Source organism: Zootoca vivipara, chromosome 6 (assembly GCF_965207765.1).
Source record: "Zootoca vivipara chromosome 6, rZooViv2.hap1.1, whole genome shotgun sequence".
Taxonomy (NCBI): Eukaryota; Metazoa; Chordata; class Lepidosauria; order Squamata; family Lacertidae; genus Zootoca; species Zootoca vivipara.
This window is the reverse complement of record NC_142589.1, coordinates 56,260,062-56,278,832: the sequence shown is the minus strand read 5'-3', so window position 1 is coordinate 56,278,832 and position 18,771 is coordinate 56,260,062. Positions and strand designations below refer to the sequence as shown.

General features: G+C 46.6%; 1 protein-coding gene and 1 long non-coding RNA gene across 3 annotated transcripts in view; one reads left to right on the top strand and one right to left on the bottom strand.

The window, feature by feature from the left end:
- Positions 1 to 1,812: 1,812 nt before the first annotated feature.
- LOC132592377 (uncharacterized) lies at positions 1,813 to 5,674 on the bottom strand. Its single transcript, XR_009557841.2, has 3 exons — positions 5,545 to 5,674; positions 4,624 to 4,704; positions 1,813 to 4,095 (listed from the first exon to the last, which is right to left on the bottom strand). It is a non-coding gene; the product is annotated as an uncharacterized LOC132592377 (long non-coding RNA).
- The window catches only part of KCNQ4 (potassium voltage-gated channel subfamily Q member 4), a 90,390-nt gene continuing 76,389 nt past the window's right edge, over positions 4,771 to 18,771 (top strand). The window contains exon 1 of one of the 2 annotated variants that reach the window (XM_088672249.1): positions 4,771 to 6,943. In XM_088672249.1, the coding sequence (XP_088528375.1) occupies positions 6,645 to 6,943 (299 nt within the window). In that variant the 5' untranslated portion in view covers positions 4,771 to 6,644. The remainder of the gene's footprint in view (positions 6,944 to 18,771) is intronic. The other variant, XM_035121190.3, reaches the window with a different exon arrangement.

Here is an 18,771-nt window from a genome sequence, read left to right as displayed (position 1 = left end):
GGCAAACGAAGAGAACTTGGTTGTTTTTGCATATTTGATTCTGGTCATGCTAGTTAGGAGGAAAGGCACAGAACTAGGCAGTCACATTCTTTAATTAGTGAGATGTCATCAGGCAGCCTTTCCTAAATATATCCTCACACTAATAAGGCCTCAAAACCTAGTTCTCTTTTGAAATGAAAGCTGGAAACCAAATGTTGTGTTTCTCCATTCTCTTATAGAACTGCATCATGCATAGTTAACAGCCCTTGTGCAAGAGTTCCCAGCTGCTACCACCAAGGAACCACTGGTTCTTCTTCACAGAATCACAGAATTTGGAGTTGGAAGGGATCCTGGAGGACATGTCACCCACCCTCAGTGCAACACGCATCTCTGATCCTCCTCCTTAAGTAAGCAAACAAAATTAATATAATCTTGTACTTAATTTATCTCCTGCCTTTCTTCCATCATGGAACCCAGCACAGCATAGATGTGGTTCTCAGGTGGCCTCCCCTCCAGGTGCTGACAATATCCTGACCTGCTCAGTTCCAGCAAGGCGCCAAGCCTATGAGTTCAGTTCAGAGTTTGTCAACCCGGGGTAACTGAATGTGTAAAGGAGTGGGCCGCCTTTGATAGGTGGGTTCTCATGTTCCCTCCCAACTCTACAAGTAAATGGCTCTATCCATAAGTTTGTATTGCTTCTGTGAAATGCAAGATGCACAAACAGTCTATATTATTTATACAGTATCTTCTGCCCATCAAAATGTGATTCACCATTTCTCCCCCATTGTGCTTTATTGTTTTCTAAAGCGTGTGCAAAATTAATAAAGCATATTTAAAATAAAATAGGAAAAAAGCTAACTGGGGTTCTCCTTTAGCATAAGGTAGGCAGAGCAACAGTGAATCTCTGTTGTTGTGGGGAGACAGTGCAGGCGCCTTCAGGTTCTGCCTGCAGGCTTCCCATGGACACCTGGCTGGCCACCGTGAGAACAGGTTGTTAGGCTAGATGTGGTCCTCTTTTGGCCTGACCCAACAGCAAGGCTTCTCTTTTATTGAGGGCCCAGGAATAAATAGGGATATTTGAAGCATGTGCCTTGACTGGTCACCTTTTACTGGACCTCGGGAGATTGCTTCTGCTCCAGTTTTTCCTAGCAAGTCCCTTTGCTGGGAGGAGAATGTAGGTGGCAGAGGTATTACTTATTGATGCTTTTATGGCCCACATCTCTAAGTGCCTTCCGAAAGCAGCGATGCTCATTAGGACTGGGCATCGGTGCCAAGCCCCTCAACCACACATTAAATAATTCACTAATGCATGAGCCTTTAATTTTCATTCTTGTTCCTTGTGGCTTGGAGCCGTTGGGATCCCGGGGGTGCATTTGGAGGAACCAAAGCCCGTTTTGAAAGCATAACAGACCCAACCTCCTGTGGGATTAATCTGTAGGTGGGGAAGTGGTTCCGTTGGCAAAGATGAAAGGGAGCAAACCAGGATGTAATCTGACAGTGCCACAAAAATGAAACTGGTCTGCCATGACCCTGGGGTTGGAGTCTTCTCCTTCATTATGATGTTAAAGAATGAGTTAGAAGGGGATTTGCACACAGGACTAGCCCCAGATGCAAGTCTGCAAGGTGAGTCGCTGCTCATCCCACCTCTGGCCTGAGGAAGTTGCATTTGCTGGTCTCTGATGGCAGACAACTCCATCACAGAAGCCCAGTACAATCAGTCTCCCCTGCTCTGTAAGGATAAGTGTGACTATACCTTTAAGGGCATTTCCCACATCTAGATTAGGAGGCCTGGCTAGAAGCAGAGTGGGAAAGCAGTTGAAGGGAGAGAAGACCTGTTGTGCATGACTCTTTATTAGAACTATTTCATTTTCAACTTAGAACCATAGAACTGTAGAGTTGGAAGGGACCATGAGGATCATCTAGTCCAACCCTCTGCAATGCAAGAACATTTCACCTAACGTGGGGCTTGAACCCACAACCCTGAGATTAAGTGTCTCATGCTCGACCAACTGAGCCTGGTGAGATTCAGGCCTGGGGTCTGAACGTGGCACTCCAGGCCTTCAAATCTGGCCCCTGGGACTCTCCCCAGGCCACACCCCTCACTGACCTTGCTTGGCACCCTGAATATTTTTGTCAGGCTAGAATTCTCTGAGTGTGGATCTCTATGTTGACCAAACAGTGTCATCCAGGCAATATCAGCAGCCTCGGGGGAACCCCAAGGTTTTCGTAAGTGTAAAAGTATTTAGAACAAAAAATAACCTCAATGGGACAGGGGCACCCTCCTGCTCCCCCCCAAAAATAAAAGAATTCAGCACAGTGAGGTTGGAAACAACAACAACAACAACAACAACAACAACATATAATTTGTACCCCTTGCTTGAGTGCCCACAGACACTTGACTAACTTTGGGGGGAAGGGGCAGAAAATTGGGTGGGAAACATGTCTGGGTCTTCCTAACAGAAATTGAGACAATTAAAGTTCATACTGGGTCCTTATTTAGTGGTTTTGTGGCTGCTAATTTCCTACTGATCTCCTTAGTTTTCCCCCATTTGATTTGATCTGCTTAGTACAACAAAATCCCAAACAGAAATAGATGCATCACATAACTAAAAGCTCCCAAGAGCCCAAAGAAGTGCTGCTCACAGTAGAGGCTGCCTGTTGCATCTCTGAATGATTGATTTCTCTAGGCTTGTTGGCTTCATCCAATCATCTTCCTCTAGGGAGGGTGTGTGTGGAATCAGGTGATTCTGCTATTTCTCTGCATCAGATATGATTGGATGATTCCTGGTGCTTCAAGAATGCCCTCCCTGCCTGGATCTATGGTCTGCAATCTATCTCTGCAGGAGTCTATGTAAGGAGAGTAGCCTGTTGCCTCCATTCAGTCATGGGGCACACCAATCTGGCTTGAGAGCCAGGTGCCTTGGGACATTAACACTTTTCACTCATATATCACACATACAAGAATCAGGACAAGGAGGCATAGGCATTTCTTTTCAGAGATTGGAGGAAAGGGCTGTTGATGGAGGCAGTAAATGCTTCTGAATACCAGTTGCTGGAAACCACAGGGAGAGAGAGAGTGCTCTTGTGTTCAAATCCTGCTTGGAGGTTTCCCTCAGTGATCGGGTTGGGCACTGTGAGAACAGGATGCTGGACTAGGTGGGCCATTGGCCTGATCCAGCAGGCCTTTCTTATGTTCTTATGACACCCCACTCAATAAACAGAAGATGAGGGCCTAAGGCTGGTGAGGCCTGACCCCACACCCTTCCATGCAGTCATTCTTTTTGCCTGGCTGATGTACATACATATAAGGTCCTCCCTCTCAGCTCTTGGACAGGGAGAAGAGAGTGAAGCTCATAGCCAGGGGAAGATGGGATGAGCCACAATAAGCTCATGAGAGCAGTGGTGGCAAGAGCATCCTACCATAAAGCAGTGCTAAGTATGAGGGCCAGTTCCAGACTTTCAGGGCATGGTGTGTCTGTGTGTTGGCATGGTGCTACTGATGATGGTCCCACCAACTCCAATTATCATCCAATTTAGACCATAGATCAGACATAGGCAAACTTGGCCCTCCTGATACTTTGGGACTACAACTCCTATCATCCCTGACCACTGCTCCTGTTAGCTAGGGGTGATGGGAGTTGTGGTCCCAAAACATCTGGCGGGCCGAGTTTGCCTATGCCTGCCACAGATCCATGGAAACAATATGTTGCATAGGTCTGTAAGCCTGGTCATTACATTTTGGTAACTTACAATGGCACCCACCTACCATGGAAGTGAGCTAAGCATGGCTCTCGTTCAAAAGTGGCAAAACATCCCAGGGCCTGATGCGGGAGGGTTTTGAAGGGCAGCGCCAACCAGGTGAGCAGCCCTTTCAAGCCCCTGGAGTCCTTGGTCAGTGCCTGACCTGGCTGACTGCTGGTGCTGGGACTGATGGGAGGGAACAGAAGCAGCCCAGGGCTGCTATTTTGTAAGCAGTTTGTAGATCCTTCTGAAGCAAAAAGGCACAATAGAAACCCAGTCAAGTTTTTGTTTTTGTTTCTAAATTGTTTTAGTAACAGTCTTAGTTTTTAGTCATCATCCCTCATGTTGTGTGTGGGACCCTACTTTGGATACATTCTGGAAAAGAAAGATAAACATAATTAGGGAGGGAGGGTACCTCTGAAAGCAGGCAATTCTTACCCTTCCATATGCTAAAATGATTATGATGATAATTTATTATTATTTATACCCCACCCATCTGGCTGGGTTTTCCCAGCCACTCTGGGTGACTCCCAACAAAATATTAATAATAATAATAATAATAATAATAATAATAAAAAAGAAGCGACAAAACATCAAACATTAAAAACTTGCCTGAACAGGGCTGCCATCAGATGTCTTCTAAAAGTCAGATAGTTGTTTATTTCCTTGACATCTGATGGGGGGGGGCATTCCACAGGGTGACACTACCAAGAAGGTCCTCTGCCTGGTTCCTTCTGACCTCAATTCTCACAGTGAGGGAACTGGCAGAAGGCCCTAGGAGCTGGACCTCAGTGTCTAGGCAGAACGATGGGGTTGGAGACACTCCTTCAGGTATACCGGGCAGAGGCCGTTTAGGGCTTTAAAAGTCAGCACCAACACTTTGAATTGCGCTTGGAAACTTACTAGAAGCCAATGTAGGTCTTTCAGGACCAATGTAATATGGTCTCGGTGGCCACTCCCAGTCACTAGTCTAGCTGCCACATTCTGGAAAAGAAACAATTTTTCAGGTGAATTGAGCCTCCCTGCCCAACTGATTAAAATTCTCCTTTTTTTCTTTGTTTTTGCTGATTAAACCAGTCAGCTGTCGATTAATCTACCAATTTACTCAGCACATTCCATTAAAATGAGCACTCTGCTTTGGATGTTTTCCCAAGAGCTTCTGCAAAACCACAAGGAAGCAGGGTTGCCAACTTCACAGCGTCCCACCATAGCTCTGCCTCGCACAAGAAGCTCAATCTTTGGAGAGACATAACCAGATGGGCAAGGTATAAATAAATAAATTATTATTATTATTATTATTATTATTATTATTATTATTATTATTATTATTATTAAGGCCCCTTCTTCGGACCAATGTTTTATTCAGAGAGTGCTCTGCAACAGGTTCTTGATGTAATCATAGTGCCAGTAGTGGTGGCTTTATTCTGCTTTAATTTGTTCTGTGGCGTTTCTCCAGAAAAACCACATGGGTGCTGTCCAGAGGGGCTACAGCAGAACAACACCCTTCCACATACATTCAGTATAAAATATTATGCGATTTCAGCAGGAAGTTACGGGATATGCAGTGATTGGAAATGAAGCTGTGTGACAGCCCAAAAACTTTTGCAGACACAAACAGTACAGTATTGAAAGTGAGATTTTGTGTGACCACCCTGAGAGCATCGTGAGCACAAATCAACATGAATATTCAATAAAATGATGTGCGAAATGAGTCCGTCTTCCAGCGTGGGGACGGGACGGGGGGGTGGAGCTTCACTTTCTGGTTTCTGCACCTCGGGCATGAAGAGCAAGCTCCTTTCAGTCAGTTGGCGACATTGTGCTCACCCTTTTCGGGAAACAAGGTATCTCTCTGCCTGTATTTTGGAAAGCAAGGCGCGTAGGTCGAGGCCTCCGTGGTGGGTTTCTGGGCGGGAAGACAGACGGTCGCACAGATCCCCGAGAGAAAAGGCATAAGAAAAGCCTGCTGGATGACGCCAGTGGCCCATCTGGTTCAGCATCCGGTTCTCACTGCGGCCAACCCGACGTATCCGTGAGAGTTTTGGAAGCGTGTGGTTTGGCGACTTTCAGCACCTTTTTTCAGTCTCTGGCTTGGGACGGGTGGCTTAGCGGGAAAGGAAGACGGCGGACCCCCAGCCCCGAACAGGAAACCGCGCTCCTTTGCGTCCGTCTCGCTTTGAGCCTCCCGCCTGGTGGAGGAAACGCGCCCCCGGCTCTGGGCTGGCGAGGCAGGGCGGGGCTGAGTCGCGGGCGTCGCGCCTCTTGAGCGCCGCCGCGCCGTCGGAAAGGCGAGTCGCCGAGGGGCGGAGAGAGGCCGAAGGAGGCGGGTGAAGAGGGTGCCATGTGAGTCGGGGAAGCAAAAGGCAGGTGGGAAAGCCAGCAGGATGGAGAGGGGCCGAGACAAGAGGAGGAGAAAGAGCCCGCCGCGGCGGCTGCTCCTGTTTCCAGCCGGCTGCGCTTTTGACGCTGTCCAGCTCTCCAAAGCGAAGCGCCATGTAAACCGGCAACTCTTCTAAACTTGGGCGTAGGCGGAGAAGTAATTGGGTGAGCGAGGCAAGGGGGAGAATCCCAGTTCCTCCGGACTTTTCTCTCTCTCTCTGCGCCCCCTTCTTTTCTGGATAGGCTGAAGAAGCTGCGGGGACGGCGCGGCCGAGGCTAAGAGCGCGCCTCACTTTCCGAAGAGGGTCCCGCACGTGCGCCCTGGGCGCCTCCAACCCTTGAGACCCAGGCGCGGCGCTGGGCGAAGTGTGACCGGGCAAGAAGCGAGGAGAGTGAGGGCGCGGAGGTCCCTAACCTGGCGCGAGCGTCGAAGTGTCGCGGCGGAGCCCCTCTCGGTCCCCTTCCTCGGGCCATGATGCCGGGCTGACCGGCTTCGAGGCTGGTGCCTCTCCATGCGGTGACGGTGCCCTCTCCATCTTGCCAGCGCTATGGCCGGGGCGCCCGGCGGGGACCGTGCCATGCTGTCTCCGGCCACGATCCCCGGCGGCGGCGTGGAAGCCCAACGGGTGGAGTTCGTGGCCCTTACCGCCGTGCAGACGGAGAAAAACGACGTCCCTGCCGCCGGCAGCCCCAGGCGCCTGGGGCTCCTCGGGACGCCGCTGCCGGTTCCCCGGGGGGGCTCCGGAGCCCGATCCGCCTCCAACAAACGCTACCGGCGCCTCCAGAACTGTCTCTACAATGTGCTGGAAAGACCCCGAGGTTGGGCGTTTATCTATCACGCCTTCATGTGAGTACTGGACCTCCCAGACCCTTCCCGGCCAACCGGAAACTTTTCCCTAAGGGTCTTTGCATAGGAAAGGTGCCTCTTTGCATGGGGTTCCGTCATCCAGGGGTGCCAACTTGAATAAAATATTGTGGGGGCCCCGCCCCACATAATCGATCACATGACTCAGTGCACACACACCATTTGAATGGGAATGCCCATCAACTTTGTGGGGGCCCAGCCCCCTCAAATATTTTATTGTGGAGGCTGAAGCCCCCATGGTCCCTAGGAGTTGGCTCCTCTGCCACCATTCACCCATGCACCCAATTCTTTTAACACCTCAATTCTCCCTGTCCCATCTTTTTACAGGCCCAGAACTAAAGACCATGTTCCTCTCTGTTTGTGTCTTTCCTCCTCCCCTCGTAGTATTAAGATGTATTCCAGCTATTCTTACAGCTTCCCACAGTTTTATGCTTAGGGAGGAAACATGGTGTGAGGGGCAAGAGGACTCACTAAATGAGAGATGTTCTAGTGGAGCTTGCTTCCTAGTAAACACAGGTGAGAGCTTGGCCTGAATGGATCACTATGTTCAAGAGGGCCAACATTGTCCAAAGCAGACCAAGGTTTGCTACCCTGAGCTGGTTAGTAAATAGCTTGTTTACAGCACTGTGACTGGGTAGATGTACAGGCTCATGCAAAGCAGATTGAGGGCACTGTTGCAAGGGATGCTCAGCAGGCCAGCGCTGCTCCACTTGTGAACGGGGCCCTGAAAGTCAACAGAGGGCTGAGCCTGCCGCTAATCCCAGTCTTGCGTTCTTTAAATTGCACATTTGTGAAATGCAAAGCCAGATTTAAATGCCGCTTGGCAAAGCAACTTTTGACATGACATTTGGGAAGTGCAAGTTTCACCTGACCAGTCCTTGATTGCACAGCCTACCCTCTACATCCTATTTTCTTAAGAGCCCAGTCCCTTCTTCCTACAAAGGACTGCTGGAATCGGAGGGCAAAGCTGCTTCTCTGTCACCAAATCCAGATCATGACCATATTCCCCTTCAGAAATCCATTTCCTCCTTGACTTCTGGCCTGCTTTGCTAATATCTTTGCTTTCTGTCTATACAGTCCCAGCCTATCTGGGAACCGCTTTGCACCTGCAGGCTTGTATTTGGTTTTCTCTACTCTTCAGTGCAGACTCCAGGATTTGCTGTGGGGGCTGGGGCTCTGCTAGAAGAGTAAGGACATGCAAACTGTTGTTTCCCTTGGACTACATCTGCTGCTGCTTGGATATTTTGTGCAAAGTGGAAAGGGCAGCACTGTTGGTCCAGCGGCCCCCTGTTGGTCTTGGGCAAATGCCCAACTTTACCACCCTCTCACTCTTGCTGACTGGCTGCTAAACTGAAAAAAGTTGCACAGTGTAGCGGTTAGAATGTTAGAATTGGAGTGGAGAGACCTGGGTTTCAATTCCTGTTTAGCCAAAGAAACTTGCAAAGTGGTGCAGACAGGGCCAATCCCCAGTGTTCAAACTAAGCTAACTCTTTGGGCATCTGCTGGGTGGGGGGAGAGCCAGCCTTCCCTCCAATGAATCCTAACCTCCAGTTTCCCAGCTTTCATACTTTAAAAAGAGGAAATATCATAGAATCATATAATTAATTGTGAAGCTGGAAGGGACCACATCTGGAGCATTTTAGAACCTGAGATATGAAGCAAAATGTTCATACACATTTTGAGTGTCTGAGAAAGTAGCCTGCTCTCCCCCTGCCCCCCTTATCAGTTTTTTTTTTAAACTTTTCGTAAAGTGCATGCCCACCTTACTGGTATGCTCATGCCTGCCACATCTATATCTTTGGAGGAAGGGATGGAGTGTGTCTGTGAGAGAGTTCCTATATGGCCAATGGCCCATTCCCATATGCAAATCCTTGCTTCTGCTGTTTTTCTTTTTTTCTTTTGCAATTTGGTGTGATAAAAGAGCCTTGTGTAACTCTGAAGCCTGCATGTTCTTTTGCTGATCGAAGTTTGAGCCCGGATAAGCTATTGTGGTGCTTGTTTTGCTGCTCTTGTTTCTTTGGCCAACACAGAGATCAATAACTTGAGCTGATGCAGATAGACAGAAGGCTCCTCGGGTCCCCCCTTGCCACCTGCAAGACTTAGGGTGCAGATTAAAAATCAGTTTGAAAAATATATTTAATGATGAAGCCATTATTTTGCTCTTAACTTCTAGTGGCAACTCAAGCGAATGGCAGGTCTTCGCTTACTTGATATCATTGAAGCTGTAGCCTCCAATTTGGCTAGGCGTTGCTCCCTGTACTCAGTAATTAGTGGTAACTGTTTGCAATTAAGCATACGTGTGCACAAAATCTATTCCTAGTCTGGTTAATAAGTGGTAAAAGGATTAGTGCTGCTCCTTCTGTGCATGCTGCAGATTGAACAAAGGGGCTTGGGGTTTTTTTGTTTGTGTTTTTTGCCTTGGTGATTGTGGATATGAAGCCAGGTAGATAACTCACCTGGAAGGGGAGTGATTGGCTGTGATTTGATGACTACTTACTTTTGGATAAAACCCTGGCTAAAGCCATAGCATAGGATTACTCTTCCCACTCCCTCTTTCATGTAAGTAATCAGTTTCCAGGTGAGGGGTTGGGACTGGCTAGATCTAAAATTGAGGTTCAACTCTGACTGTGCCCCTGTTGTTCAGACATTGAGGGCACCATATATCCAGTACTTTTCAGAGCAGCACAGCAAAATAGAGCAGGAGCTTACAGTTCAAATTTTCCATCAGCAGAAGCAGCTGAGGAAGAGACAAGGGTAGGAAGGGATGGATTCTGAGCAAAAGCAGGTTGCCTGGACTCAAAGTTCAGTTTCCATTTTGGAAGGAGGGCTGGATTTTAAAGTGTTCTTTAATTCTGCTTCTTTTATATGGAACAATAAGTTAGAGGCATTATCTTGGAAGACTTGGCAGCAGGGGTTTCCGTTGCCTGAGCCGACTGAGGGAAGGGAGAGCCAGATCTCTTAAGTGATGGCACCAAACTTTGGGGGCAACCAGGCACTTAGATTTTCCCCTTCTTGTGCATCTCAGGCTGTGAAGCCACAACATTGTGCCAGCAGCCAGAACCCATTCCCGGGCTGCCGGGGGTGCATTGGTGTGGAGTTTTTGAATGGTATGAAAAGTCCCCCCCTCCCAAATGAAAGTTAACCTTATTGATGCTGAGAGAACCCTGCGGTGATAGAACGGCATTTCAGGCTGTTTGGACAGAGCAATTCTTGCAGGTCTTCCTGTTTTTCACTGCCGCCTGCTTAATCTTACCCAGGACACGTTCCTCCCAGCTCAGAAATGCACTCTTCTTCTGCCCCAGGACCCATTTTTCAACAAGCCTTGGAACATGTGAAGTTGTAAGATGGCAGTAGGTAAATCTGCACATGAGTAACAACAGATGTCTATGATGATGCTTCCATGCCCTGGAGCTTTTCATCTCTGAAAAGTTTATATTGGCCATACTAGCTAAGGGGATCCTCCTTGGCTAGGGTACCATTTCATTGTGGGGCTAACAGGTAAAAGGACCCTTTTTGTGTTCTGCCAGCTTGTGAACCCTGAAAGGTGTTGGCAACTTCTGTCTGTAGATGAAGGATGAGGAACCTTTATCCCTCCAGTTGTTGCTGGACTAAACTCCCATCACCTCTGACCATTGGTCATGCTGGTTGATACTGATGGGAATTCTTACCTTATTTATTTCAACCATTTGTATATTAGTTAATCATAAAATAAAGGTAAAGGGACCCCTGACTGTTAGGTCCACTCGCGGATGACTCCGGGGTTGCGGCACTCATCTCACTCTATAGGCCGAGGGAGCCAGCGTTTGTCCGCAGACAGCTTCCAGGTCATGTGGCCAGCATGACTAAGCCGCTTCTGGCGAACCAGAGCAGTGCACAGAAACACCGTTTACCTTCCCGCCGGAGCGGTACCTATTTATCTACTTGCACTTTGACATGCTTTCGAACTTCTAGGTTGGTAGCAGCAGGGACTGAGCAACGGGAGCTCACCCCGTCGCAGGGATTCGAACCGCCGACCTTCTGATCAGCAAGCCCTAGGCTCTGTGGTTTATTTAGTTGTCTCTAAATACTGTAATGAGTCCAATGACACCTGGAGGACCGCTGCTGGAGAGGCTTCTCTAGATTTCCCTACTCTAGGCTGGTCCACACAAGGTCCTTCAGGAAGATGTAAGGCAGAGTTGCAACAGGAAAGCTGAATATGAGGTCCAAAGGGGATTCCTTCCTTCCATCATGGGGAGAAGAATAGTTGTTTCAATAGGTATACAATGCTGTTGGAAACTGGGCTCCATCTCCTGTCCCAGCTCCCTTTCTGCTGATTCACCCCAAAATGCCTCCCTTTTTTGCAGAATCTGATCCCCACTATGGACGTGATAAGCTCCTTTATCCTGACTCAGACCATTTGTCCATCTAGCTCAGTATTGCCTGCACTGGCTGGCAGTGACTCTCCAGGATATTCAGACAGCCTTTATTTCTCTTGGTCCTACCTGGAGATGCTGGGGAATGAACCTGGAACCTTTTACATGCAAGGCAGGTGTTGCAATTTCTCTGGGCCTCTGTCTTGCCCTACCTGGCTGCTCCTTGTGGCATTATTTATCTCTCCACCTATTAGACCTGGATCTCTTCTCAGTTGTGTCTACCTCCTTCCCAGACACTGCAAAGAGCAAAGCTGTTGTTGTTGTTGTTTAGTCGTTTAGTCGTGACCGACTCTTCGTGACCCCATGGACCATAGCACGCCAGGCACTCCTGTCTTGCCCTGCCTCCCGCAGTTTGGTCAAACTCATGTTCGTAGCTTCAAGAACACTGTCCAACCATCTCGTCCTCTGTCATCCCCTTCTCCTAGTGCCCTCAATCTTTCCCAACATCAGGGTCTTTTCCAAGGATTTTTCTCTTCTCATGAGGTGGCCAAAGTATTGGAGCCTCAGCTTCACGATCTGTCCTTCCAGGGAGCACTCAGGGCTGATTTCCTTAAGAATGGATAGGTTTGATCTTCTTGCAGTCCATGGGACTCTCAAGAGTCTCCTCCAGCACCATAATTCAAAAGCATCAATTCTTCGGCGACCAGCCTTCTTTATGAGCAAAAGCTAGCAGAGCTGTAAAGTGGAACAGAATCTCTTCTTGATTGGTGTGTAAGACCATCAGGCTGTCTTGGCAATCCTGCCCTCCTCCAACACCCTGGGCATTTGCCTCCCTGTTCACCTTTTTAAAGGAGCAGTCCTTTATTCCCCGCTTAATTTTGACAATACAATTATTTGCTTCTCCACTGATCATATTACCGTCTGAATAGGGATTCAGTTTTGGCTGTTCCTCTTATCTGTCTTTGTCTCCAAACAGGAACTAGATAGGTAACTATTCCATATTTCTTTGCACTGAGTCAGGGAGGGTGGAAGATGTTAGTTTTGTGTGCCCTGGAAGACACAAGCAGCTGTTCTCTGCACTGGAAACTTTGACTGAGGCTTTTTGTTTCTTTGGGAAGGTGTGTTTTGTATAGACAATCATGATACAATAGCTATGGCCTGATGCCTAGGCATTTTAAATTGGTTTTAGCTTTAGGCTATTAAAGAAAAGAAAAAGAACCTTGACACGCTTTGTTACTGTAGCTATACTTTCATTGTTAAAGAATTTTTTAAAATAAAATTCTTGTTTTGAGCTGCCTGAGAACTTTCATAGAATCGTAGAGTTGCAAGGGATCCTGAGGGTAATCTAGTCCTACAATGCAGGAATGTCAACAAAAGCATCCATGACAGACCTCCAATGAAAACCTCCAATGAAGAGGAGTCCACATCGTCCTGAGGGAGACCTGTTTCACTGTTGAACAGCCCTTAACATCAGAAAGTTCTTCTTGATGTTTAGTCGGAATCTCCTTTCTTTTTAAAAAAGTGGGATTTGGTCAAAAAAGGTGGAATTTAAATATTTTAAACAATATAAACATAAAAAGCCCTGCGAGACCGATCAGTCCTGTTGATGTGTGCTTTAATCTGTTTTCAGTTTATCGTTTCTTTCAATGTTTTAAGTAGTTGTTTTTGATGATAATTCTGTGGTTTTATTCATTTTGTAAACCACTTTGAGGTTTTTGCAATCAAGCGGTGTATGTCACTTTTAAAGGTTAATTTCTCACCCCTACCTTGTTCTGCAGCTTAGCAGCACGAACTTTTCTGTTCTGCTGATACCCTTTTTAATTTTTGAAATTGTTTTTAATGTTGGCTTTTAAATTGTTGTAAATCACTCTGAAATCTTAGGGTGAACAACAACAGCAACAACACATTATTTTTCATCTAAGAAAGAAAAAGTTTTCTTTTTCTTTTTGTGAATTTCATACATACAGTACTGGCTTTTCCAGTCTCTTCCCTTCCACTCCCAAGTTCAAGGGAGAGAGGGTGTGCTTTCCTGCTTTGAATTTGAAAAATTGTTTGAATGTTTAAATAAGCTGGTTTAACAGGCTCATAGGCTTTCCCGGATTGGAAAGGACCCAGAGCCAAAACCATTCGTTTGTGGGTCTCTTTTTCCTGTGCGTAAAACTCTCTTGGCATTACAAACTGTTTTAAAAAAAAACACCCCGGCTGTGAGCATCAACTAAAGAGGCAATTGGTGAAAAGTCTACTTAGTACTTGAGGAAATGTTATTTATGTTATAGCCGGCAATGGACTTTCGGAGAGAGGCTGCTTAGTTTAATTACATTGGAGGAAACAAAGATTAAAATCTTAATCTCTTTCTTGCTGCCCGACAAGGCTGTCTTGAGTGAAGACTTCATTTGACTGTGTATGTTGTTCAGTTTGGCTTTATGCAGGTTTGCTGTGAGCTACCGGTATCTTCCGTGAGACTTGCCAGGGGGTAAGCACACTTAGGACTGCGGCCTTAAAAGTTCCTTTGGCCAGGATCTAGAGGGCAATGGGGACTCAGTTGAATTACATAGCAACTTGAGAAGCAAGTGGAAATATATTTCTGTAACAGATTGCCCCTCTGCTTTCAGACTTACGATAAACACTCAGGCTAATAAATGCCAGGGAGAAGCTACTGTTTGTTCTCCTGCTGTGGTACCCACAATAGTAGAAGAATATTTTACAATTGCATATTAAAGATGATCCTGTTATTTACAGATATTTATTAAATTGGGACGCAGGTGGCATTGTGGTCTAAACCACTAAGCCTCTCGGGCTTTCCGATCGGAAGGTCGGTGGTTAGAATCTGCGTGATGGGGAGAGCTCCCGTTGCTCTGTCCCAGCTCCTGCCAGCCTAGCAGTTTGAAAGCACACCAGTGCAAGTAGATAAATAGGTGGGAAGATAGACGGTGTTTCAGTGTGCTCTGATTTCCGTCACAGTGCCCAGTGGCGGAGTTTCATGCTCTGGCACCGGGGGCGGGGGCGGGGCTGGCGCCTGTTCTGGGGGTGAGGCGCACCTCCCGGAGGGGAGGGACGCATGTTCTGGGGGTGGGGTGCATGTTCCAGGGCCTCGGTGCGCCTCCCGGAGGGGCATGGCATGCGTTCCGGGGGTGGGGTGTGTCTCCCGGAGGGCCGTGGCACGCCTCCCGGGGGCACGGCGTGCCTCCCAGAGCGGTGTGGCATGCATTCCAGGGGTGGGGGCGCCTCCCGGAGGGGCGTGACACACATTTTGGGGTGGGGCGGCACCCGCGATGGCGCCCCTTGGAGCCCGCCGCTTGGGGCGGCCCGCTCCCACCGCCACTATCTTCTTACGTCGCTGACAGTGCCCTGTTGTGCCAGAAGCGGTTTAGTCATGCTGGCCACATGACTTGGAAAGCTGTCTGTGGACAAACGCCAGCTCCCTTGGCCTGAAAGCGAGATGAGCACCGCAACCCTATAGTTCCCATTTACTTAATTAATTTAGCTTCTGCCTTTTTCTCGGTCAGGATGCAAGGCAGCTCCGAGCATAAATGAAAACAAATACAGCTAAATCCACACAATCAATATAGATATTGTTAAAAATTAAATACTGTAATTAAAAGCAGTACTGAAAACACTTTAAAACATTTAAAAGCAAAAACTAAGAAAAGAAAAAAATCCTTCTTGACACCGTATTTAGATGGTCATTTTGCAATTGTACCCAAAGAACTGGATGTTGCAAGCGTGGGATTCTCTGGTAGTCTCTATATTGGTAGTCATGAGAATGCAGATGACTTGGTTCTAAAACTTCCCTGGATCATGTCCTTTACTGCCTGTTTCTTCCCCAGAACCTTGGAGGAGGCAGGTAATAGTAGAATAAAATTCAGATGAAGGTCCCACTCACATTGCCCCACATCATTGACCCATCTCTGTGGTCAAAGCACATATATTACCTGTGTTTTATTCAATTCTCTAAGGGCTGTGCTATGCTGGTTCCCAGTATGGAATTTGGTAATGGCAGGGTATGATTTTAAAAGCAAGTTTGTGGCTACATGGTGAGAGAGAGATGGGCATATTTGTAAATGTTGTATCTGCTTGCTTTTGGAACTTAAAGGACTATATCAGGGGTCAGCAAACTTTTCCAGCAGGGGGCCGGTCCACTGTCCCTCAGACCTTGGGGGGGTCTGGACTATATTTTGAAAAAAAATAATGAATGAATTCCTATGGCACACAAATAACTCAGAGATGCATTTTAAATAAAAGGACTCATTCTACTCTTGTAAAAAAAACCAGGCAGGCCCCACAAATAACTCAGAGATGCATTTTAAATAAAATGACACCTTCTACTCATGTAAAAACATGCTGATTCCCAGACCGTCCGCGGGCCGGATTTAGAAGGCAGTTGGGCCGCATCCGGCCCCCGGGCCTTAGTTTGGGACCCCTGGACTATATGAATAGAATAGAAATAATTTATTGTCACTGTACCACTTGTTTACAGTGAAATTAAACTGTAATCCCCCCCAATCTCTCAGTCCTTGTTACACTCTGGGTGCTGTCGTACAACCACCAACCCCGAATGTCGGCTGCAAAGTTGCTGTTTTCCATTCAGCAGCCTTACGGCCCATGGGTAGAAACTGTTCTTTAACCTGTTGGTGCGGCTTATCATCCTTCTATATCTCCTGACCGTGGGAGATACATCAAAATGTCATGGATTTCACTAAATTTTGGGTTTCCTTAGTGTTAGAAGTTTTGGGCTACATGTTGTGAAGAGTTGGTGTAGCATAACGGGTGAGAGGCTGAGCTGCACATTGAAAAATTCCTAGTTCTAGGACTTAGAATATACTGTTAAAAAGTTACTCAAAGAACCCATGGAGGGGAGGGGAGAAGTCTTGAGATTCTGAAGAATCTCGTGCATTTTTTTTTTTTACTATGGATGAATATGAATGAATTTGTAACACGAAATAAAAATTATTTATAAAAAAAGAAAGAATAATCCCTAGTTCTAATTTCACCATTGCTGTAAACTCAGAAGGGGCACTTAAGCAAGCTAGGTACTTTCTCAGTTTCAGTTGTCCCATCTGAAGTATGGAGATAATCTGATTTGCAGCAGGATGTAAAGCATTTTGAACATTTAGATTGCAATCCCATTAAACTCAATGGGGTGGACTTCCGAGGAGACATGTATAAAAGGGTTGTGCTTTATAAATGCTTATTATTGCATCGTCCCAATTGTATAGCAGCTTCAATTTGATTTCAGGCATAATGCAAGATGAAGACATATCTATAAATCCATCTTTCATTTGGTAACGGGTTGCCGTAAATTGCTTTGGGCCATAGCTCAGCAGTACAGAATCTGCCTTGCATGCAAGAGGCCCCAGGGACCAGAGTCAGTCCCTGGCACCTCCAAGTAGGGCTGAGAGATGTCCCTGCCGGACACCCTGGAGAGCTGCTGCCAGTCAGTGCAGACAACACTGAGCTAGATGGACCAATTTACTCAATGTACTTACTGTATACTATAAGGCAGCTCCCTATATTTTCTCCTCCTTCAGAACAAGGCTTTGTATTTGCTCTTGTTGAATACACTTCTTTGGAATTCTCTTGCTCGTTCTGAATTGCCTGGGTGCTGCTTTCCGTATTTGGCTTCTATCTCTCCCTACATCTGAAAGCTCAAGGTAGCTAGCAATATTTTTCTTTTCTTTTTTAATTGAGATGGAAATATATCAGCTAGCTCCACAATGTGGAGAATAAGAACCCCATCCCTAAGCAGAATAAATGGAATATTTATATCTTTTTAAGGTTGGCTTTGAAACCTGCAGATTTATTTATTTTGATTTGTAAAAATATTTATATACCAGTATTCATTAAAAAAATTCAGAGTGTTTTACAAACAATTTTTGTATGTGTGTTGTGGTTAACCCCTGGAAGTTGCTTCTGCAAGATGTGGCAGTGGCCAAACGGTTTCAAAAGCAGGGCAGACAATTCACAGAGGGAGGGTTTTTAGCAACAACAATGAGCTAAGAGGACCCTCCAGCTTCAGGGGCAGTCTACCTCTGAATGTAGGTTTCTGGGGAACAGGCAGTATTGAAGGGTGGGGTGCTATTATTTTCACACCCTGCTTGTGAATTCCTGGAGATGTACTGTTGTCTAGCGTATGGAACAGAATGCTGGACTTAACTAGAGTTGTACTCAAATGTCCTCTCAAAATTCTCTATTTGTAAGTCACAATTCTCCCAGCAGCCTCCAGTCGGTGTGGCACCCTATTAAGCAGTTGTAGCCACATAGCCCTTCCCCCCCCTCTAAGAAATATTATTTGCTGCTGCTGCTGCTTTTGTGTTGACAGTCTGGTCACTATTTTGAATTCTCCGCAATGCCTAATGGGGTGGGGACCTGAGTGGTAACCATCATCAAAAAATGGTGCAGAACTGCAGGATGGGAATTGCCATGTGGTCTTCTTTGAGGCAGGGGAATGTGTGAGAAAAAGATGAGACATTTTCTCGGTAAAGTATTTTGAGAAAATTCAGCTTAGCTCTTGACTAGATGGACATTTGGTTTGATTCAGCAAGTTATAGTCTTTAACTTACAAAAACATGATTTATTTGTGCTTTTTTTTAAAAAAAAATCAGCATTATCAGGAAACTTGAGTTGTCATAAGTGACCCTATTTATAAATAAATGGGAGCTAATTGCATGAGGTGGAAGTTCCTGGTACAAATAGGACAGCTTTGGGCTGGCTGTTGTTTATAGCTTTGTCTCCGCCATCTGGGTGTGTTAATAGTGGCCTACTTTGCAGAACTGTTGTAGAGATAATTAAGATGATGCATGGGTGATGTTTTTGAACTGCGTTTTGAATAAAAGCTAAGCGTTTGTTAAAAGCAGGTTTGCCCTCCCTCCCCTCCGCTCCCTCCCTTTGCCAACGCGGGCCACGTAAAACACACATTTGAATTTGTTAATTTCATTAACAAACTCACTCTCAGCAACAGCAGAAAAGACAGTGCAATTCATCAAATGTGGGCTTCGGAAGGGAGACAGCCTCACGAGTCCGTGCACCGGGGAGCCTCGGAATGAAGAGTGATTGGGTTAGCGGCAAGCGGCGGAGGACCGCCTTGCCTCTAATTGTTTTGTAAAGCCCACAAAAGCATTAATGATCTATGAGTTAATAGCACTGGGTGGCGATGTTTCTTGGGTTCAGCACAAAGGGTAATTATGCAAAACAAAAGGAGGAGTGGCAGGCCATGAAACTTTGCATCGACTCCTGTGCTGGGCACAAAGAGGCAGTGTTAATTCTGGAGGGTTCAGAGGTGGGGCTGCCTTGTGATATCGGAAATGACTTCCCCTCTTTTCCACCTAATTAGATAGCTCATCTTCTTTGAGCATCAGGGTTGCAGCAGGGTTTCGAGAAAGCAGGAAAGCTATAAATCAGAGAGCAGGTGTTACGATTCTCCTGTGCTGGGGATCTTGCTCCCTCCCCTCCCCCCCCAGT